The 24,308-nt window shown below is 46.1% G+C and overlaps 1 protein-coding gene across 1 annotated transcript in view; it reads right to left on the reverse strand.

The window, feature by feature from the left end:
• Positions 1–7,734: 7,734 nt before the first annotated feature.
• LOC309543741 (uncharacterized protein) overlaps positions 7,735–24,308 on the reverse strand; it is a gene marked incomplete at both ends in the record, with an annotated part of 66,894 nt that continues 50,320 nt past the window's right edge. The window contains one exon of the mRNA XM_082276184.1: positions 7,735–8,675. Coding sequence (XP_082132310.1) covers positions 7,735–8,675 — 941 coding nt within the window. The remainder of the gene's footprint in view (positions 8,676–24,308) is intronic.

Genomic DNA, 24,308 nt, shown 5'->3' on the forward strand with positions numbered 1-24,308 from the left:
TTTAAAATCATGCGGTACTCTAATCCGCACTGGTCACTCTTCATTAATGGAGGCACACTGGTCACTCTTCATTAATGGGGGCACACTGGTCACTCTGCATTAATGGGGGCATGGGCCACTGGTTGCTCTGCATTAATGGGGGCACGCACACTGGTCGCTCTGCATTAATGGGGGCACGCACACTGGTCACTCTGCATTAATGGGGGCATGCACACTGGTCAATCTGCATTAATGGGGCACGCACACTGGTCGCTCTGCATTAATGGGGGCACGCACACTGGTCAATCTGCATTAATGGGGGCACGTACTCTGGTCGCTCTGCATTAATGGGGGTACGCACACTGATCGCTCTGCATTAATGGGGGCACACACACTGGTCGCTCTGCATTAATGGGGGCACACACACTGGTCGCTCTGCATTAATGGGGGCACGCACACTGGTTCGCTCTGCATTAATGGGGGCACGCACACTGGTCAATCTGCATTAATGAGGGCACGCACACTGGTCGCTCTGCATTAATGGGGGCACGCACACTGGTCGCTCTGCATTAATTGGGGCACGCACACTGGTCAATCTGCATTAATGGGGGCACGCACACTGGTCGCTCTGCATTAATGGGGGCACGCACACTGGTCAATCTGCATTAATGGGGGCACGCACACTGGTCGCTCTGCATTAATGGGGGCATGCACACTGGTCGCTCTGCAGTATTGGGGGCACGCACACTGGTCGCTCTGCATTAATGGGGGCACGCACACTGGTCAATCTGCATTAATGGGGGCACGCACACTGGTCAATCTGCATTAATGGGGGCACCCACAATGGTCGCTCTGCTGCATTGGATGGGGGTAAGTTTTGGGGAATGCCTTTTTTTTGTTGTTGGCGTTCTGTATTTGGAATTTGACGGTCACTTTTCCGGACCTCGGACTGAATGGAAAATTTGTGAGTGGACCTTTCAAGTTTACATTTGAGTACCCCTGATATAGGGGGTGGGGGGAAGGGGCTAATCCACAGTATAATATACTTTGTAGAAAGCATATTATAGTGGATTAGTAGTATTATTGTGCACTGTGCAGCATTGTGACAGGTGTGGTGACTGAGCGTTGCTGCAGCAATACTACAAACAGTGCCAAACTCACTGGCCAATTTTTTGAACAACTGGTGTGATAAACCAGTGGCCCCCCAATACCACATATTGAAGTGGGGTGTTATCTGAGTATACTTTCATAAGTGTATTTGTGTCCTGCAACAATATTGCCTCTTTTGCTGTGTTAACTCTGATATACACAGTGCCAAACTCCCTGGCCAATTTTTTGAACAACTGGTGTGATAGACCAGTGGCCCCCCAATACCACATATTGATTTGGGGTGTTATTTAACAGGGTACTTTTATGAGAGTGTATTTTAGTCCTGCAAAAATGTGGCCTCTTTTGCTGTGTTAACTGTGCTACACACAGTGACAACAGTTATTGACCAATTATTTGTAGAACTGGTGTGATAAACCCGTGGCCACCCAATACCACAGATTGAAGCGGGGTGTTATATACCTTTTTCCAGATATACTGCGATTCTCTAGAGACTTTTGTCACAGGGTAATTAAAAAACATGACAGGCAGAGGAAGAGGCAGACACTTACGCAGGGGTGGTAGGGGTAGGGCAGGAGCAGTAGGCCGGAACCAAAGTGTGAAGTTTCAACTGCCGCGTGCAATTACGTCAAAGGACGCACCAGACTTGGTTGAGTGGCTCACTCAGCCTTCCTCTTCTGCACCCTCCTCATCCTCTCTATCTGCACCCTCTTCACTCTCTGCTGTGTGCACCCCCAAATACACCACCACAAACACCACCACCACCACATACCCTCTGATTGAGTCACTGGAATTATTTTCCGATCCATCACAAGACGTTTGCGATGCGCAGCCATTGTTGGCATCGGATAAGGAAGAAGAGGTAGCAACTAGCCTGTGTATCCTTCTACCACCCCCCCCCCATCATATATTACACCATGTGTAATATCAATATCTGATATAGATATCAGATATTACAGCCGCATATTGCAACCAAGATTTAGATGGGACTCGTTTAGCTGCAAAACTGGAACTGTTTATTGAACAAGAATACAGGCTTTTTATACACTACACACGCACATTATCATATGCAAACACAACTGTATACAGAAATATAACTAACACTATAACAATTAAGTTAATTAGCAACCTGGATAAATCGGGGATCTTATTCCAGGTCAGACTTGCCGGCATCGAGCTCACGAAGTACAATACACATTATTACAAGTGTAAACACACCCCCAATAGTTTGCTAGCAGACAATAGGTGTGTTAATTAGCACAATTAACAATACAAACAGTGATGTCCCTCCTCCTCAGACTAGTAGGCAACAGACTATAACAGGAGACCTACTTACAATAAACACATTATGGCAGCTCCCGTAGACGTCCAGCGACGAAACGTGCGTAGGGCGGAACCTAACGTCAACGTCACTTCCGGTCCGCAGCTCGCCGAGGGTGGAACGCGGAAGCTTCTCCGGCGCTGTCTGCACCTGTCTGACACGATCTGCTGCATCCGTTGCTAAAGCGTGAGTTACTACTAGCCTTTTGCAAACTCCCTATTGTATGCCACACTAAGAGGTTCGTTTTTCTCCTTTGCACTCAGATGGGATCCATCGGTCCGTAAGGACGGATTGGGGACAGGTCTGAGAGTTTTTTTCATACCCTATATGTTTTCCATGAATATTATCTGGCTACAGGGTAAGTGCGACCTCTAGTGGTCATATTGGAGGAACATGATACAAAAGGTATGCAATAGTATTTTCACTGCTTTTACTACTACTGACCACCATATCAATTATCGATTTCCACTATCTATCTATTGGGAATTATTTTACTACACTATTTATTTATACCATACCTTGCCACTTATACATTTATATTTATACTTATTTTTACTCGATTTGTGGCTGAAGTTTGCTATCACCTATATTCAGCCAGTGATTTGGAATCTTTCACAGGTATAAGATCTGCACATTTTTATATCTGCACTATATATTATGCACTAAGCACTTTTTCCTCTATCCCATTCACATTCTGCACATACTCCAGGTAGCGCCGTTTCCAACTTCTTCCCCCCACATTACATTATGGCAGGGTACCCCAGTGGTTTGAGTGGATTACATTACCATCTAAAGTAATTGCTAGTTTGAGGCATAGAGGCCTCAAATATGGAACCTCCAGTTCCCAGAGTCTGTGTGTTTTGGGGAGACATGAACATGAATCAGAAACAAGACCACTCCACCAATCCCCCAGGCATACACCTTCCAAAAAGCATGTCCCAGCTAGGTCTGTCAGAGTGACATCATTGCCCATGTAAAGCTACCCCAGTGAAGGCAACTTAAAGATAGTGTACCCCTATGGTTGCCCTGACCCTGCAAATCTTCCTGCCCCTCTGACACACTGGGTTCAGACATTTCTTACTGTACCCCAATGATGGCCCTAACCCTGCAAGTCTCCCGACCCTCTGACACACTGGGTTCACACATTTCTTACTGTACCCCAATGGTGGCCCTGACCCTGCAAGTCTCCCGACCCCTCTGATACCCTGGGTTTAGACATTTCTTACTGTACCCCAATAGTTGTCCTAACCCTGCAAGTTTCCTGACCCCTCTGACACCCTGGGTTCAGACATTTCTTACTGTACCCCAATGGTTGCCCTGACTCTGCAAGTCCCCTGATCCCTCTGATACACTGGGTTCAGACATTTCTTACTGTAACCCAATGGTTGCCCTGACCCTGCAAGTCCCCTGACCTCTCTGACACTCTGGGTTCAGACATTTCTTACTGTATTCCAATGGTGGCCCTGACCCTGCAAGTCTCTCAACCTTTCTGACACTCTGGGTTTGGACATTTCTTACTGTACCCCAATGGCTGCCCTGACCCTGCAAGTCTCCCAACCCCTCTGACACCCTGGGTTCAGACATTTCTTACTGTAGCCCAATGGTTGCCCTGACCCTGCACGTCTTCCAACTGCTCTAAAACCCTGGGTTCAGACATTTCTTACTGTAGCCCAATGGTTGCCCTGACCCTGCACGTCTTCCAACTTCTCTAAAACCCTGGGTTCAGACATTTCTTTCTGTACCCCAATGGCTGCCCTGACCCTGCAAGTCTCCCAACCCCTCTGAAACCATGGGTTCAGACATTTCTTACTGTATTCCAATGGTGGCCCTGACCCTGCAGGTTTCCCGACCTGACACCCTGGGTTCAGACATTTCTTACAGTACCCCAATGGTTGCCCTGACCCTGCAAGTCTCCTGACCCTCTTGTCACCCTGGGTTCAGACATTTCTTACTGTACCCCAATGGTGGCCCTGACCCTGCAAGTCTCCAGACCTCTCTGCCACCCTGGGTTCAGACATTTCTTACTATACCTCAAAGTTTGCCCTGACTCTGCAAGTTTCCCAACCCCTCTGACACACTGGGTTCATACATTTCTTACAGTGCCCCAATGATTGCCCTGACCCTGCAAGTCTCGTGACCCCTCTGACATTCTGGGTTCAGACATTTCTTACTGTACCCCCTAGTTGTCCTGACCCTACAAGTCTCCCGACCCCTCTGACACCCTGGGTTCAGACTTTTCTTACTGTACCCCTGTTGTGCGTTATACATTCGAGAATATTATTCTGAATGAAGTACGAGTTCTTTTTAATCGATTAATTTCTTTTTAACAGCATATACCAATCTTAGTGAACACAGACTACAGTAGAGAATATATATATATATATTTATTCATAAGACATGTATTCACAATAAATAGATATGGGTGACACAAAAATAAAATCTCACATAAAATACAAAAACTTAATGATAACACTAGTTGAATCGGTTTGGCTCAGCAATACAAATCAAAGGACAGGATTACTTTTTCCCCAGAAGGAGCAAAAACCATATATCAAGAGTTCTATATATCAGACAAAGTTGTCTGTGAATTGTGTAGCCAACAGTCACTCTGCTGCAGTTGGAGTGAGAACAGACTATGCAAAACGTGAGACTAATTCGCTAATATGTCGCTAAACCAAGAATGGAAAAAATTTAATAAAAACTAAAATAATGTTTAGAGAAAAATCTACAATGGTTGTTACAACTGGGAAGGTAATCTAAATATCCTGAGCATACGATTATAGCATACAAGGAAACAAAAATCAAAGAATCAATAATGCATAATTACCACTCCAAAATGGCTGATGGCTAAAAATGGTCATTTACCAGAGTCCTAAAATGGCTGCCTTTCCCAAAATGGTGGCTGGTTAGGGAGGAGCTTGCGTCCTTAAGGTTTTTCAGAGTTTCAGGTATAGAATGAAGGTGAAGTAAGATGGAGTATGATGAGTGTGTATGGGTGGATGTGTGTGTCTCTATGTCTCGTCTGGGTTCCTTTATATATTGTATAGGACAAAAAGGCCATAAAAATTACAATGAGCGGAACCCAGAAGGTGGAACTTCTTTCCATTGGTTGGGGTAAATAACCATTAACTGGTTGAGTAATTATGCAATACCTCTACTAACCACCATGTATGTCAGGGAGCAAAAATCTTTGATAGAAGTTACTACATTAATTTATAGTAATAAAAAAAAATGAGATTCTGTCCATATTCTCATGGTGTCGGCATGGCCATCTGATATTTCTGTAATATCTCTTTGAAAGGTTCAGTTCTGGTAACGCCGTTTAATGAGCATACATACTAATACCATATATATATATATATATATATAATTAAGAATAAGTGACTTACTTATAGATTATCTAAATTAATACGCAATAACCTGGGATTATAATTGTTTGACACATGTGATGTATTTAATCAGAAGGTTATCTACTAGAGAATTATTATGCTAGTAAATAATATAATCATGACATGGTCTGGGATCTACAATATGAAATAATCTAATTTAATCATCAGCTACTATTTAACTGATATAATATAATCTTCAATGGAGGATTGTCCATATAACCATCTTTCCACATCCCCTCTTGGTATATGATGGAACAAGGGGGTTGTAGATGCTTATGATTATATTAAATTCATTTAAAAATACAGATGGAATAAGTCTAAGTTAATTACCAGAAAATTAACCAAAAAATTTCTTTCCATGGCTCCTCTGTTGTTTATTTTTCCATAGGTGAAACAATGGTGTGTTAGTTAGGTAATCCATGATACAGCTGTCCTTGGGGAACCTGTTAGGATCTGCTACTGTATGGAAAATAACTCATGGCCAGGACACAATGTTTTATGGCTTCTTCAAATATATTCTCTTTTCAAGACCATAGAATATAGTCGTTATCTCCTGGGTTAGTCAACAACGGCTTACCACTTTTTAACAACAAACAATGGAAACTACAAACCGGAGTCTTTTATTGAGTTTCTAGTGAAGGCCATAAATTGAACTTTGTCTCTGGGGTCATTCAGTTCATAATTGTTCACATGCAATATGAAAAATATGCCTATTTCTTACCATAGTCCTGACAACCCCCTACCCTGATCATTGGTATTTTTAGATATTTATTGCTGGGTGGACTATATATAATCTCTGTGCGCCACTATCTCCTTCCTCCATTATCAGATACAAGGGATCTCCATCTTCCCTACTAATAGAACGGTGATCTGCCTTGTTTACATTGGTGGACAACTGTTCTGCCGCTCTCGGGAATGATTGCCGGGTACCAACAGACACGGCATCCGCCGGGCCCACTGATTGGCTCCTGCTGTGTCCAGCGGAAGCTGGGTGCCGGTGGTGCGTGTGCACACCCCAGACCCGGAAAAGCAGATGACTTACAGGTATGTGATTCTGTGCTCAACGGCTGCCCTACCGCAGTACATGTATGTGGGGTGGTCAGAGAAAAAAGTCTCCCTGTTAAATAGACCATGACCTGGTGGATTACATGCGGAACTCCTGGGCCCAGCTGAGGACATTTAGGGCCTCCTGGGCCTCCTGTGCCCAGATGAGGACATTTAGGGCCTCCTGTGCCCAGCTGAGGACATTTAGGGCCTCCTGTGCCCAGCTGAGGACATTTAGGGCCCTAGGATTGAAGATGTGGTGGATGTCTCCTTTTGGTTTGGGAACTGTGATAAGAGTAGAACTCCTGGAACTCTTCTGGCCCCAGACCTGGAAATGCAGATGACGTACAGGTACGTGATTCTGCGCCGAACGGCCACCCTGCTGCAGTGCATGTACATGAACATGAAAACGGAGCCTCTAATATAAGTGTTAATTCTTTTACGTTTGAAACGTACATAAGGAGTGAAACATTTCCCGCACTCTGAACATGAAATAGGACGCTCGCCCGTATGAACTTTCTGGTTTCTGCGAAATAAACCTTTGCTTGGAAAACATTTCCCACACTCATAACATTAAAAAGGCGCTCACCTGTGTGTAAGTAGGTGTTCTTTCTTAGTGAAACATTTTCCACACTCTGCACATGAATAAAGACACTCGCTTTTATGAACTTTCTGGTGTCTAACAGGTAAACGTTTGAGCGCAAAACAATTCCCGCACTCTGAACATGAATAGGGAGGCTCACCTATGTGTATTCTCTAAAGGCTAGGAAAGTTTCCTTTACAATTAAAACATTTCCCACACTCTGAACATGAATAGGAAGGCTCACCTGTGTGTATTCTCTAAAGGCTAAGAAGGTTTCCTTTATTATTAAAAAATTTCCCGCACTTTAAACATTAACAGAGAAGCTCTCCCCTGTGGATTCTCTGATGGCGAAGAAGGTTTCCTTTACGATTAAAACATTTCCCGCACTCTGAACATGAATAAGGACGCTCACCTGTGTGTATTCTCTGATGCAAAAGAAGAGTTCCTTTATCATTGAAACATTTCCCGCACTCTGAACATGAATAGGGACGCTCACCTGTGTGTATTCTCTGATGCCTAAGAAGGTTTTTTTTATGATTAAAACATTTCCCGCACTCTGAACATGAATAGGGATGCTCACCTGTGTGTATTCTCTGATGGATAAGAAGGTGTCCTTTATGAATAAAATATTTCCCACACTCTAAACATAAATAGGGACGCTCACCTGTGTGTATTCTCTGATGCAAAAGAAGAGTTCCTTTCTCATTGAAACATTTCCCGCACTCTGAACATGAATAGGGATGCTCACCTGTGTGTATTCTCTGGTGGCTAAGAAGGTGTCCTTTATGAATAAAACATTTCCCGCACTCTAAACATAAATAGGGACGCTCACCCGTGTGTTTTCTCTGATGTCTAAGAAGGCTTACTTTACGATTAAAACATTTCCCGCACTCTGAACATGAATAGGGACGCTCACCCGTGTGTTTTCTCTGATGTATAAGAAGGCTTACTTTTTGATTAAAACATTTCCCGCACTCTGAACATGAATAGGGATGCTCTACTGTGTGTATTCTCTGATGCCTAAGAAGGTTTCCTTTATCATTAAAACTTTTCCCGCACTCTGAACATGAATAGGGATGCACACCTGTGTGTATTCTCTGATGGGTAAGAAGGTGTCCTTTACGAATAAAAGATTTCCCGCACTCTGAACAAGAATAGGGACGCTCACCTGTGTGTATTCTCTGATGGCTAAGAAGGTTTCTTTTATCATTAAAATATTTCCCGCACTCTGAACATGAATAGGGACGCTCTACTGTGTGTATTCTCCGGTGACTAAGAAGGCTTTCTTTACGAATAAAACCTTTCCCGCACTCTGAACATGAAAAGGGAAGCTCCCCTGTGTGTATTCTCTGGTGCCTAAGAAAGGTTCCTTTCTGTTTAAAACATTTCCCGCACTCTGAACATGAGAATGAATTCTCTCCTGTATGGTATAAAGAAGATTCCCTGAGATGAGATGGTTTCCCGCACCCGTCGGCACTGTCAGATATTAGAGAACTATGTGAAGTATCAGGAGATTCCAATGATCTCCTCCAATGGTGAGGTCTGTCATGTATATTATGAGGAACGGGATTTACTTCTGGAGAAGATGCCATGTCATCTTCTGTAGTCACATCTTCCTCCGATGTCCTTCTATTCCCACTACAGAGTCCGTCTGTCAGAAGACAAGAAAAATTACCAAGAGTTTTCCACACTCATATACACTGCTCAACACTTTATAATCAGAATATAGCATCAAGTCAGGGAAACTCCTGGGATATTCATCTGCTCAGTCAAGTAGCAGAGGGGGTTGTTACCAACAGGTGCACTAGATGGGCAACAATGAGACGACCTCCAAAACAGGAATGGTTTTACAGGTGGAGGCCACTGACATTTTCCCTACTCATCTTTTCTGAGTGTTTTTTTTATTTTAAATCAGAAAAAGTTTTATTATAAAGAAAGAAAAGTCCATTCCATTCGGTACACAATATTTCCGCTTTGTACAGTCATAGACACAGCGATTGTAACCTTCATATATAGTCACTCCTGCATGTTTCCATTCGCCACCTCCACTGACTCCACCCACTCCCCCAACATCTCACTGACTCCACCCACTCCCCCAACATCTCACTGACTCCACCCACTCCCCCAACATCTCACTGACTCCACCCACTCCCCCAACATCTCACTGACTCCACCCACTCCCCCAACATCTCATTGGCCTGCGCCTTATCCCGTTCCCTCCTGTTTATTCATTCCTAGGACTAATCCTACAGGAGTTTGGGAGAGTGGGATGAAGAGTGAAGTTCAAAGTGGTGGTTGCCAGCGGCAACGGATGGACTTTTGTTGGGACTGTAATCTGCTCTCAAGAAATGTGCAGGAGAGTTAGAGAAGGAGAGTTGCATCACGCTATACAAATGCTTAACAGTGAATGGTGCAAGTGTGGACGGAGAAAATGACGGCCCAGGGCACGTGGATCGGTGTGTCGGGGGCCATGTTTGTGCCAGTGCTATAGAGAAAAATGTTGACCGTGCAATTAATGACAGCGGGACACTTTTCCAAGACAGTATGGCGAGAGTTGTCGGTACAAATGCTATGAAGAAGAATGTCGGCCATGCAATGTCTGACAGCAGGACAATTCTCCTAAATAGCAAAGGGGGTCAGTTGGCCTGGAGAGATGGAGGTACAACTGAGGCCCAGGTACAGACAAGGATGGCGGATGCGTGTGGATTGAAGACCACGATCTGCTTTACAGTGATTTTCATGCTGGCTGAGCTGAGTTGGAGTGGCAATGAAAAGGTTACTGTACCGCGCTGGAAAGCGGGCGCTGGAGAGATCTGCCTATCAGGAGGAGCCACCGCCAAAGAATCAGCTAATCTGGAGTTGTGGGCGGAGACACCGCCCACGCACAGCCAATCTGGAAAGAGGAAGGGGGGTCTATAAATTACTTCTGCCTTCGGGTGTAGCTGAGAGGGAGACACGTGTGTGGAGAAGCAAGATGGCGAGTGGCGGAGTAAGCCCGAGCGCGGAGGCTATTCCACATGTTGGCGGAGATCCTGTGGAGCAGACCGGAATGCCGACATCGGCCCTGTGGGACACCGGGGTGTGATTGGTGCCCGATAGAAGACTGGCGTTGTGTACCAGAGCAGGCGTGGAACACTTGGGCCTGGTATGTAGTCAATGCCTGAATGTTACCATATGGATGCAAGGGTGGGGCCAGTGCGGGCACTGTGGCAATCTGCTGCTGCGGGCGGGGAAGAGTGAAAAACAGCCCAGGAGACTGAATGTGACATGGGAGACCGGGGTCACTCGTGCTCGGTTGGCCTCTTAATCAGGACTCTGGGCAGAGGAAGAGGAGTGTTCAGGGTGCTGATGGAACTGGGCTCAGTAACATCTGCCAGTGCTACAGAGTGCCACATGAGAGAAACCTGTACTTCCGAGGCTGTGTGCATGCAGGTAGTGAGGGCTGGGGAGCGGCCACCTGATGTACAGAAGACTGCAGTGGCAGACACCAGGTCTGCTCCAACAAAGGCAAAGGGGAGTCAATGGCCTGCGGTGACCAGGGCTGTGAGTTTGAGCAGCGAGGAAGAGGCCGGGGTCATTTATGTGGGGTCTCCTAGTTTCCAGCATCGCTACAGATCCTTGGAGGAGGGGATCGATGTCTGGAAATCAGAGGAAGAAACCGAGTGGGACTGGGGGTCGAATGAACGGAGCAGTTCGGCCAGTCCAAGTGTTCCTGATGAGGAGACTAGAGATTCTGTGATACATGGACAGTGTGCTAAGAATCTGGGGTTCTGTGAGGCCTACTCTAACCGGGTCCCAGATCTATTCCCTCCTCGGACCTATGCCCGGGCTCAGGAACAAAATGAGGCCTATGCGTCTCTCATCATTAAGGAGGAGACCCTGTATTCCCCACCTGGGAGAGGCAACAGACAAACATTCCCCAGGTTCTCCAGACTACAACATCTGATACAGAGGAAGGTGGCCTTAGAATATGGATATGACTTTCCTTATGCTCCAAGGGAGATCATGTTGGAGATTGAGGCCAGGAGAGAGGCTTGGTGTGACGAGGCTGTGTGGGACTTCCTTTATATCCCAAAACCCCACTGCAACCAGTCAAAGCCGGAGTTATGGAAAACCTTCCAATCTGTAAAGGCTAACTGGAACTTTGGGCGGGCCATCGATATAGACAGAGTGGAGGTCCACCGCCCAGATGGATCTGGCCAGGCATGGTCCATCCTTGTAAAAGACTCAGAGGGGAAAGGTGTGTGAATCCCACATCCTGACTACTATTGCTAAGGACACAGGATGCTGAGTTTAGTGAGGCTGGCTAGCCTGAGTTTGCTTACAGAAGAAGATGGGCTGGAGAGCCCGAATGTGAAGTGTACAGTGATGTTTCAAGTTTCACCTTTGTTGCTAGGGCCCAAGCCCTATTTCCAATACCCCTTTCCCTTCTATCCTTGCAAAAGGGATTGGGAAATCTACAATTACCACTGCTAAGTGGTTCCAGTAAAGAGGGCCAACCCTCCAACTTTAAAGAAGAAGAGACCCTTACTAAAGGAGGACTCTAGTGATACTATAACTGTGCTAAAAAGGAGATCCTTTGGGCCATCGGGCCAGGATCATGTACCACCGCAAGTTAAAAGGACACTCTGTGGAGTAGTTAGGTCATCGGGCTGAAGAGGAGAATTCTTTGCAAAGAGACTCTTTTACAAAGATGCCTTGTGAAGATTCTATTGGGCCAACGGCCCAGTAATGGAACTTTGTTGGGTTTCTACCTAGGGAGAATGGGTAGTGGCCTGAGGTATCTTTGGTGGGGGGTGCCCTAGTGCCAGGGGCCCCTGAAGAGACTGTTTACACCCACAAGTCTGACAGGTTGCTCAGGCTCCAGCAAATACCTTGTCCTTAAGAAGACATGTAGCCTCGGTGCTACAGGTGTGAGGGACACTGTGACCATCAGTCGGATGGACTCCACATGTCTTCGAGAACTTGTGGGCTTGGCTGAAATGGAAGAAGAGTCAGTGCCCGGGTGCTAAAGGGACTGTGTCTGTTTCAGTCACTCATTGTGGCTAGAAGGTAGATAGTTAGCTTGACAGGGTTTGGTTGTCACCTGTACAGGAGTGGAGCTGAACGCCTAGTCAAGCCTACTGGAAGTGACATCTGTCAGGATGTGTAGCTAGGGATCTTGGGTGAGAAGGTCGCCTCTGAGGAGAGGGCATTCTCACTACATTAGGTAGAATGTTATTAATATGCAAATGTTGGAAGTGCTAACCTTTAATTCTTCCTTTGCAGGCTTGCACGGGATGTCCGGGTCTGGCAAGGCCCTCCATTTTTGAAAAGTGAATGTTAGTTACCTAGTTAGTTAATGTTGACATGTTACCCACTCAAGCAGAGTTTTGTGTGGTGGGGGGTGCATTAAGTTGTTTTGTGAATATTTGTTCAGAATATCTATATTTTTCTACATAATTTATTATATGTACATTTGTTATTTCCCTCCCCCCCCCCTTTTCCAGGTTTGTGGGATACTCCGTTTATTTTTGTAGGAAATTTTTGTAGGGGGGAGGCTGCCCCAGAGCCAGTGAGGACATGGCTCGTTTGGTGGGGGGTGGATGTAGCACCCTCCTAGTCAGGTGCTAGAGATTGAGTATAGTTTTGTCTCTGTCTGCCTATCAGAGAAGCAGCAGGTAAATTCTATATTGCACTCTGCTTATCAGGGAGCAGGATCTGTGAGTTAGGTCTGCTCAGTGTGCCCAGTGTGTGATTCATCTGGTCTAAGGGAGTGTCCCCAGCTGATCCAATGGGGAGGCACATTGGATGCTGGAGGAAACCTGGCCAATGACACACAGGCTTTTGATACAGTCCCAAGGATTGGCACAGATGGGTTGTCTTGGTGAATTGTGGGGCAGGGTATAAAAAGCCAGGGGCACATGAGGTAGAGGTCTTTTGGCGGGAAGCAAAGTCCCAGAAGGAGGATGGTGGCTGCCTCCTCTTCTGCAGCAGTTGGTGATGGTCACAGGCAGTTGGCCTGAACCAGTGGAAAGGAGCTGAACCCAGAGGTCCAGGAGAGCTGACTGGAGGAGTCAGGGCACTGCAACAATCTGGAAAAACTGTATCGTGAGTACAGAGGATCTTGCCCAGGGGTCTGCCCAGGAAGGGGACCACTGTGAAGTTTATAGTCAGTGGACAGGTGTCAGCTAGTACAGAGGAAGGGGGTGCTGGGGGAGTACCCTGAGGAGAAACACAAATAGGAACACTTACCTCAGCTTCATTCAAGTGGCAGGATGAAGTAGCGGCCTTGCCGCATTCTCAAGCTAGAAGTCCTCTTAATTGTGAATAGTTCAACAGTTGGAGTATCCCACTCATCCCTTCTCCTATCCCAATATGAAATAAAACCACAAAAACAACTACCCCTAGACTGATCATTGACTGAGCCAAGAACATAAAGTGTTAAGATTTCTGCAAGTTCTGCAAGCAGTTGCTACAGGTAACCCAAGGGAATCCTTAAAGTGTGAAAATTCAGCAGTCCTATAGGGAGCAGTGATACACCTTATATACCTTTCATTTATTCAAGAAGGCTGCCGGGGGGGGGGGGGGGGGGGTCGGGCCCGTCCCTTGGCTCTTTCCAGCTACAACCCCACATAGGCACACGCTAATTCATCCGGCTCCTTACTGGTGAGCGTCTTAGCATTTTTTTTGCAATCTCTTAGTAATTTGAGGCCTCTCTCTGTGGGATTCCCCCCTTCTCTTTCACTCTCTCATATTCTTTGCTTGCCTGACTTTCCTTTCTTCCTCTCTCATACCATCTTTGCCTCCCCTCTTTATCTCCATTCTCTTCATACCCCCCCCGCCCCCTACTACTTAGGGCAACACCATGCTAAACTGGATCTCCCAGATCTATTCTGCCCTGCCACCCAGGTTAAGGTGAACGGTATCTTATTGGACTATTTCAGAATTACAAGTGGGACAAGACAGGAGTGCCCTCTGTCACCCTTACTCTTTGCATTATCACTAGAAACTAGTGTTGAGCGAACACGGACTGTATTATTCGTGTTCGTACCGAATAATTGGATTTTTTGTACCCGAACACGGACACGGACACTTTACTGTATGTTCGGGTAAAAATCCGTGTTCGGTCGTTTTATTTCCGGGTTTTGCATGCTTTGGCGCTCTTTTCATGGCGGGCTTTCAACAGCCAATCAACAATCGTTTAACTGGTGTGCCTTAAGCCATCCCAGCCATGCCTGCAAATGTCTCAGTAGCTGTGATTGGCCGTCTGAAGCATGTGACCAAGTCTTTATAAGTTCGAGGCAGCCGCAGCGGCGTCATTATGCTGCTTAGATTCAGGGACAGAGCACACATCAACGTGCTGGCTGCTGATTAGGGAAAGATAGGCAGGAAAAAACCATTTGTGTCCGGATAGAATTGAGGGACAGGTCGGAGTGTTTAGGCAGGGCGAGTTGTAGGCATTTTAGGGATAGAGTCTGCTGAATTATATAGGGTCAGTGTCTTCTACAAACTACAATCGATATTGCTGTGTGGGGGGTGGGGTGAATCTGCACTCAATCCTGATCTACGATCTCTTCTCAATCCTGTTAGGGACAGAGTCTGCTGAATTTTAGGGAAACTGTGTTCTACAAACTACAATCGATATTGCTGTGTGGGGGGTGGGGTGAATCTGCACTCAATCCTGATCTACGATCTCTTCTCAATCCTGTTAGGGACAGAGTCTGCTGAATTTTAGGGAAACTGTGTTCTACAAACTACAATCGATATTGCTGTGTGGTGTGGGATTGGAGATAGGCAGGTGTCAGTGATCCACATCCATTTTTCTGTGTGTGAGCTGCAGTGAACACAATCTTTTTGGGCTGCAGTGAACACAATCTTTTTGGGCTGCAGTGAACACAATCTTTTTGGGCTGCAGTGAACACAATCTTTTTGGGCTGCAGTGAACACAATCTTTTTGGGCTGCAGTGAACACAATCTTTTTGGGGTGCAGTGAACAAAATCTTTTTGGGGTGCAGTGAACACAATCCTTTTTGGTGTGCAGTGAACACAATCTTTGTGGGGTGCAGTGAACAAAATCCTTTGTGGGGTGCAGTGAACACAATCTTTTTGGGGTGCAGTGAACAAAATCCTTTTTGGGGTGCAGTGAACAACATCCTTTTTGGGGTGCAGTGAACACAATCTTTTTGGGGTGCAGTGAACAAAATCCTTTGTGGGGTGCAGTGAACACAATCTTTTTGGGGTGCAGTGAACACAATCTTTTTGGGGTGGAGTGAACAACATCCTTTTTGGGGTGCAGTGAACAAAATCCTTTTTGGGGTGCAGTGAACAAAATCATTTTTGGGGTGCAGTGAACACAATCTTTTTGGGGTGCAGTGAACACAATCTTTGTGGGGTGCAGTGAACACAATCTTTTTGGGGTGGAGTGAACAACATCCTTTTTGGGGTGCAGTGAACAACATCCTTTTTGGGGTGCAGTGAACACAATCTTTTTGGGGTGCAGTGAACACAATCTTTGTGGGGTACAGTGAACAGAATCTTTGTGGGGTGCAGTGAACACAATCTTTGGGGGGTACAGTGAACACAATCTTTGTGAGGTGCAGTGAACACAATCTTTGTGGGGTGCAGTGAACACAATCATTGTGGGGTACAGTGAACTCAATCTTTGTGGGGTACAGTGAACACAATCTCATACTGAAGGTTTGAGGGTGCTGCCTGTTCCATACTCCCCCTACTCCTCATCTAGCCTTTTAGGGGTACAAACAATAGTAATTGGGGCCTAGTGTGGTTGTGTACGTGTGATATACATACACTTTTTTGGGATCATATTTTCTATTCCGCTATTTAATCAAAAACCTTTGGGGATCAGTTAAATTGGGGGATAGTCTGTGTTGGTACGTGTGAGAGAGATCCACCTTTCCAAGTTGTTGGGGTTCATCTCATACTTCTGAAGGTTTGAGGGTGCTGCCTGTTCCATACTCCCCCTACTCCTAGCCTTTTAGGGGTACAAACAATAGTAATTGGGGCCTAGTGTGGTTGTGTACGTGTGATATACATACACTTTTTTGGGATCATATTTTCTATTCCGCTATTTAATCAAAAACCTTTGGGGATCAGTTAAATTGGGGGATAGTCTGTGTTGGTACGTGTGAGAGAGATCCACCTTTCCAAGTTGTTGGGGTTCATCTCATACTTCTGAAGGTTTGAGGGTGCTGCCTGTTCCATACTCCCCCTACTCCTAGCCTTTTAGGGGTACAAACAATAGTAATTGGGGCCTAGTGTGGTTGTGTACGTGTGATATACATACACTTTTTTGGGATCATATTTTCTATTCCGCTATTTAATCAAAAACCTTTGGGGATCAGTTAAATTGGGGGATAGTCTGTGTTGGTACGTGTGAGAGAGATCCACCTTTCCAAGTTGTTGGGGTTCATCTCATACTTCTGAAGGTTTGAGGGTGCTGCCTGTTCCATACTCCCCCTACTCCTAGCCTTTTAGGGGTACAAACAATAGTAATTGGGGCCTAGTGTGGTTGTGTACGTGTGATATACATACACTTTTTTGGGATCATATTTTCTATTCCGCTATTTAATCAAAAACCTTTGGGGATCAGTTAAATTGGGGGATAGTCTGTGTTGGTACGTGTGAGAGAGATCCACCTTTCCAAGTTGTTGGGGTTCATCTCATACTTCTGAAGGTTTGAGGGTGCTGCCTGTTCCATACTCCCCCTACTCCTAGCCTTTTAGGGGTACAAACAATAGTAATTGGGGCCTAGTGTGGTTGTGTACGTGTGATATACATACACTTTTTTGGGATCATATTTTCTATTCCGCTATTTAATCAAAAACCTCTGGGGATCAGTTAAATTGGGGGATAGTCTGTGTTGGTACGTGTGAGAGAGATCCACCTTTCCAAGTTGTTGGGGTTCATCTCATACTTCTGAAGGTTTGAGGGTGCTGCCTGTTCCATACTCCCCCTACTCCTAGCCTTTTAGGGGTACAAACAATAGTAATTGGGGCCTAGTGTGGTTGTGTACGTGTGATATACATACACTTTTTTGGGATCATATTTTCTATTCCGCTATTTAATCAAAAACCTTTGGGGATCAGTTAAATTGGGGGATAGTCTGTGTTGGTACGTGTGAGAGAGATCCACCTTTCCAAGTTGTTGGGGTTCATCTCATACTTCTGAAGGTTTGAGGGTGCTGCCTGTTCCATACTCCCCCTACTCCTAGCCTTTTAGGGGTACAAACAATAGTAATTGGGGCCTAGTGTGGTTGTGTACGTGTGATATACATACACTTTTTTGGGATCATATTTTCTATTCCGCTATTTAATCAAAAACCTTTGGGGATCAGTTAAATTGGGGGATAGTCTGTGTTGGTACGTGTGAGAGAGATCCACCTTTCCAAGTTGTTGGGGTTCATATCATACTTCTGAAGGTTTGAGGGTGCTGCCTGTTCCATACTCCCCCTACTCCTAGCCTTTTAGGGGTACAAACAATAGTAACTGGGGCCTAGTGTGGTTGTGTACGTGTGATATACATACACTTTTTTGGGATCATATTTTCTATTCCGCTATTTAATCAAAAACCTCTGGGGATCAGTTAAATTGGGGGATAGTCTGTGTTGGTACGTGTGAGAGAGATCCACCTTTCCAAGTTGTTGGGGTTCATCTCATACTTCTGAAGGTTTGAGGGTGCTGCCTGTTCCATACTCCCCCTACTCCTAGCCTTTTAGGGGTACAAACAATAGTAATTGGGGCCTAGTGTGGTTGTGTACGTGTGATATACATACACTTTTTTGGGATCATATTTTCTATTCCGCTATTTAATCAAAAACCTCTGGGGATCAGTTAAATTGGGGGATAGTCTGTGTTGGTACGTGTGAGAGAGATCCACCTTTCCAAGTTGTTGGGGTTCATCTCATACTTCTGAAGGTTTGAGGGTGCTGCCTGTTCCATACTCCCCCTACTCCTAGCCTTTTAGGGGTACAAACAATAGTAATTGGGGCCTAGTGTGGTTGTGTACGTGTGATATACATACACTTTTTTGGGATCATATTTTCTATTCCGCTATTTAATCAAAAACCTCTGGGGATCAGTTAAATTGGGGGATAGTCTGTGTTGGTACGTGTGAGAGAGATCCACCTTTCCAAGTTGTTGGGGTTCATCTCATACTTCTGAAGGTTTGAGGGTGCTGCCTGTTCCATACTCCCCCCTACTCCTAGCCTTTTAGGGGTACAAACAATAGTAATTGGGGCCTAGTGTGGTTGTGTACGTGTGATATACATACACTTTTTTGGGATCATATTTTCTATTCCGCTATTTAATCAAAAACCTTTGGGGATCAGTTAAATTGGGGGATAGTCTGTGTTGGTACGTGTGAGAGAGATCCACCTTTCCAAGTTGTTGGGGTTCATCTCATACTTCTGAAGGTTTGAGGGTGCTGCCTGTTCCATACTCCCCCTACTCCTAGCCTTTTAGGGGTACAAACAATAGTAATTGGGGCCTAGTGTGGTTGTGTACGTGTGATATACATACACTTTTTTGGGATCATATTTTCTATTCCGCTATTTAATCAAAAACCTCTGGGGATCAGTTAAATTGGGGGATAGTCTGTGTTGGTACGTGTGAGAGAGATCCACCTTTCCAAGTTGTTGGGGTTCATCTCATACTTCTGAAGGTTTGAGGGTGCTGCCTGTTCCATACCCCCCCTACTCCTCATCTAGCCTTTTAGGGGTACAAACAATAGTAATTGGGGCCTAGTGTGGTTGTGTACGTGCGAGATACATACACTTTTTTTGATCATATTTCCTATTCCGCTATTCAATAAAAACCTTTGAGGATCAATTGAATTGCGGGATAGTCTGTGTCGGTACGTGTGAGAGAGATCCACCTTTCCAAGTTGTTGGGGTTCATCTCATACTTCTGAAGGTTTGAGGGTGCTGCCTGTTCCATACTCCCCCTACTCCTCATCTAGCCTTTTAGGGGTACAAACAATAGTAATTGGGGCCTAGTGTGGTTGTGTACGTGCGAGATACATACACTTTTTTTGATCATATTTCCTATTCCGCTATTCAATAAAAACCTTTGAGGATCAATTGAATTGCGGGATAGTCTGTGTCGGTACGTGTGAGAGAGATCCACCTTTCCAAGTTGTTGGGGTTCATCTCATACTTCTGAAGGTTTGAGGGTGCTGCCTGTTCCATACCCCCCCTACTCCTCATCTAGCCTTTTAGGGGTACAAACAATAGTAATTGGGGCCTAGTGTGGTTGTGTACGTGCGAGATACATACACTTTTTTTGATCATATTTCCTATTCCGCTATTCAATAAAAACCTTTGAGGATCAATTGAATTGCGGGATAGTCTGTGTCGGTACGTGTGAGAGAGATCCACCTTTCCAAGTTGTTGGGGTTCATCTCATACTTCTGAAGGTTTGAGGGTGCTGCCTGTTCCATACCCCCCCTACTCCTCATCTAGCCTTTTAGGGGTACAAACAATAGTAATTGGGGCCTAGTGTGGTTGTGTACGTGCGAGATACATACACTTTTTTTGATCATATTTCCTATTCCGCTATTCAATAAAAAACTTTGAGGATCAATTGAATTGCGGGATAGTCTGTGTCGGTACGTGTGAGAGAGATCCACCTTTCCAAGTTGTTGGGGTTCATCTCATACTTCTGAAGGTTTGAGGGTGCTGCCTGTTCCATACCCCCCCTACTCCTCATCTAGCCTTTTAGGGGTACAAACAATAGTAATTGGGGCCTAGTGTGGTTGTGTACGTGCGAGATACATACACTTTTTTTGATCATATTTCCTATTCCGCTATTCAATAAAAACCTTTGAGGATCAATTGAATTGCGGGATAGTCTGTGTCGGTACGTGTGAGAGAGATCCACCTTTCCAAGTTGTTGGGGTTCATCTCATACTTCTGAAGGTTTGAGGGTGCTGCCTGTTCCATACTCCCCCTACTCCTCATCTAGCCTTTTAGGGGTACAAACAATAGTAATTGGGGCCTAGTGTGGTTGTGTACGTGCGAGATACATACACTTTTTTTGATCATATTTCCTATTCCGCTATTCAATAAAAACCTTTGAGGATCAATTGAATTGCGGGATAGTCTGTGTCGGTACGTGTGAGAGAGATCCACCTTTCCAAGTTGTTGGGGTTCATCTCATACTTCTGAAGGTTTGAGGGTGCTGCCTGTTCCATACCCCCCCTACTCCTCATCTAGCCTTTTAGGGGTACAAACAATAGTAATTGGGGCCTAGTGTGGTTGTGTACGTGCGAGATACATACACTTTTTTTGATCATATTTCCTATTCCGCTATTCAATAAAAACCTTTGAGGATCAATTGAATTGCGGGATAGTCTGTGTCGGTACGTGTGAGAGAGATCCACCTTTCCAAGTTGTTGGGGTTCATCTCATACTTCTGAAGGTTTGAGGGTGCTGCCTGTTCCATACCCCCCCTACTCCTCATCTAGCCTTTTAGGGGTACAAACAATAGTAATTGGGGCCTAGTGTGGTTGTGTACGTGCGAGATACATACACTTTTTTTGATCATATTTCCTATTCCGCTATTCAATAAAAACCTTTGAGGATCAATTGAATTGCGGGATAGTCTGTGTCGGTACGTGTGAGAGAGATCCACCTTTCCAAGTTGTTGGGGTTCATCTCATACTTCTGAAGGTTTGAGGGTGCTGCCTGTTCCATACTCCCCCTACTCCTCATCTAGCCTTTTAGGGGTACAAACAATAGTAATTGGGGCCTAGTGTGGTTGTGTACGTGCGAGATACATACACTTTTTTTGATCATATTTCCTATTCCGCTATTCAATAAAAACCTTTGAGGATCAATTGAATTGCGGGATAGTCTGTGTCGGTACGTGTGAGAGAGATCCACCTTTCCAAGTTGTTGGGGTTCATCTCATACTTCTGAAGGTTTGAGGGTGCTGCCTGTTCCATACCCCCCCTACTCCTCATCTAGCCTTTTAGGGGTACAAACAATAGTAATTGGGGCCTAGTGTGGTTGTGTACGTGCGAGATACATACACTTTTTTTGATCATATTTCCTATTCCGCTATTCAATAAAAACCTTTGAGGATCAATTGAATTGCGGGATAGTCTGTGTCGGTACGTGTGAGAGAGATCCACCTTTCCAAGTTGTTGGGGTTCATCTCATACTTCTGAAGGTTTGAGGGTGCTGCCTGTTCCATACCCCCCCTACTCCTCATCTAGCCTTTTAGGGGTACAAACAATAGTAATTGGGGCCTAGTGTGGTTGTGTACGTGCGAGATACATACACTTTTTTTGATCATATTTCCTATTCCGCTATTCAATAAAAACCTTTGAGGATCAATTGAATTGCGGGATAGTCTGTGTCGGTACGTGTGAGAGAGATCCACCTTTCCAAGTTGTTGGGGTTCATCTCATACTTCTGAAGGTTTGAGGGTGCTGCCTGTTCCATACTCCCCCTACTCCTCATCTAGCCTTTTAGGGGTACAAACAATAGTAATTGGGGCCTAGTGTGGTTGTGTACGTGTGATATACATACACTTTTTTTGGATCATATTTTCTATTCCGCTATTCAATAAAAACCTTTCTAGGGCAAGATCTTAAATTACAGAAATATGAGGAGACCGTCAAATAAGGGCCGTGGCCTGGGTCGTGGTGCTGCTGGTAGAGCTCCTGTTGCAAGGAGAGGACATGGTCGATCTGTGCCAGCTACACGCACAAGTGAAACACCTTCCTCAAGTGTGAGTAGGCGACAGAACCTGCATCAGTATTTGGTAGGGCATCAAACGCCCCTAGAAGTGATGAGGCCAGAACAAGTTGAGGCGATAGTAGATTGGTTTGCTGCTGACAGTGCCTCCAGTTCCTTCACATTGTCTCCCACCCAGTCTACTGCAGAAAGGTCAGAGTTGGCACCTGCAGCCAATGTCCAACCGTCTTTCACCTCACCCCCTTGCAAATCAGGCCAGCAGTCTGAGCCCCAAGCCATACAGCAGTCTCTTATTCTTTTTGAGGACTCTGTCAGCAGGGTTTCCCAGGGCCATCCACCTAGCCCTGCCCCAGAAGTGGAAGAGATTGAGTGCAGCGATGCCCAACCACTTATTCCTCAAGATGAGTACATGCAAGGATCATCGCAGCACGTCTCCGATGATGACGAAACGCAGGTGCCAACTGCTGCGGCGTTCAGCATTGTGGAGACCGACAAGGAGGGCAGGGGTGAAGACTGGGTGGAAGATGATGTGGAGGACGATGAGGTCCTCGACCCCACATGGAATGAACGTCATGCAGGTGAACTGAGTAGTTTGGAGGAAGAGGCGGTGGTCGCACAGAGCCACCAGCACAGCAGAAGAGGGAGCAGGGTGCAGAAGCGGAGCGGCCGTGCCCTAGACACTACGCCCGCTACTGCCCAACGCAGCAAGGGAACGAGCGCACCAAAGTCAGCTCAAAGGAGTTCTCTAGCGTGGAAGTTCTTTAGAAAATGTGCTGATGACAGGACACGAGTGGTTTGCACCCTGTGCAATCAGAGCTTGAAGCGAGGCATGAACCTTCTCAACCTGAGCACAACCTGCATGATCAGGCATCTAAGTGCAAAGCACGAGCTGCAGTGGAGTACACACCTTCAAAACCAAGAAACGTCTCTGGCTCATCCTGCTTCCTCTTCTGCTGCAGTCTCGGCCGCTCCAGCCACATCTGTAGTGATACCGGCACCTGCCACCCCGCAAACAGACGATCTGTCAGCAACACCACCACCTGGGTCACCAACAACCATCTCCACAATGTCCCGTGGAAGCGTTCAGCTTTCCATCTCCCAAACACTTGAGAGGAAGAGGAAGTACCCCCCTACCCACCCGCGATCCCTGGCCCTGAATGCCAGCATTTCAAAATTATTGGCCTTTGAAATGCTGTCATTCCGTCTGGTGGAGACGCACAGTTTTAAAAACCTTATGTCGGTGGCTGTCCCACAGTACGTCGTGCCCAGCCGCCACTACTTTTCCAGGCAAGCCATCCCTTCCCTGCACAACCAAGTGGGGGAAAAAATCAGGTGTGCACTGCGCAACGCCATCTGTGCCAAGGTCCACCTAACTACGGATACGTGGACCAGTAAGCACGGTCAGGGGCGTTATATCTCCCTAACGGCACACTGGGTAAATGCAGTGGCGGATGGGCCTGAGGCGGATAGCAATTTGGCGCATGTCCTTCCACCACCGAGGATTGCAGGGCGCTTCAGTTTGCCTCCTGTTCCTAACTCCTCCTACTCCGCTTCCTCATCCTCTACCGCCTCCTCATCCGGACAGCGTAACACCTTCACCACCAACTTCAGCACGGCCAGGGGTAAACGACAGCAGGCAGTTTTACAACTTGCCTGTTTGGGGGACAAACCACACACCGCGCAGGAGTTGTGGAGGAGCATGGAACAGCAGACAAATGAGTGGTTGCTGCCAGCGAGCCTCAAGCCCGGCCTGGTGGTGTGCGATAACGGGCGAAATCTCATAGCAGCTCTGGGCCTAGCCGGTTTGACGCACATCCCTTGCCTGGCGCATGTGCTGAATTTGGTGGTGCAGAGGTTCCTTAAAAACTACCCCGATATGTCAGAGCTGCTGCAGAAAGTGCGGGCCGTTTGTGCGCACTTTCGGCGTTCTCACCCTGCTGCTGCTCGCCTGGCAGCGCTGCAGCGTAACTTCGGCCTTCCCGCTCACCGCCTCATATGTGACGTGCCCACAAGGTGGAACTCCACCTTGCACATGCTGGAAAGACTGTGCGAGCAGCAGCAGGCCATAGTGGAGTTTCAGCTGCAGCACGCACGCGTGAGTCGCTCTGCGGAACAGCACCACTTCACCACCAATAACTGGGCCTCCATGCGAGACCTGTGTGCCTTGTTGCGCTGTTTTGAGTA

The sequence above is a fragment of the Pelophylax lessonae genome, assembly GCF_965119305.1.
Source record: "Pelophylax lessonae genome assembly, contig: HAP1_SCAFFOLD_336, whole genome shotgun sequence".
NCBI lineage: Eukaryota > Metazoa > Chordata > Amphibia > Anura > Ranidae > Pelophylax > Pelophylax lessonae.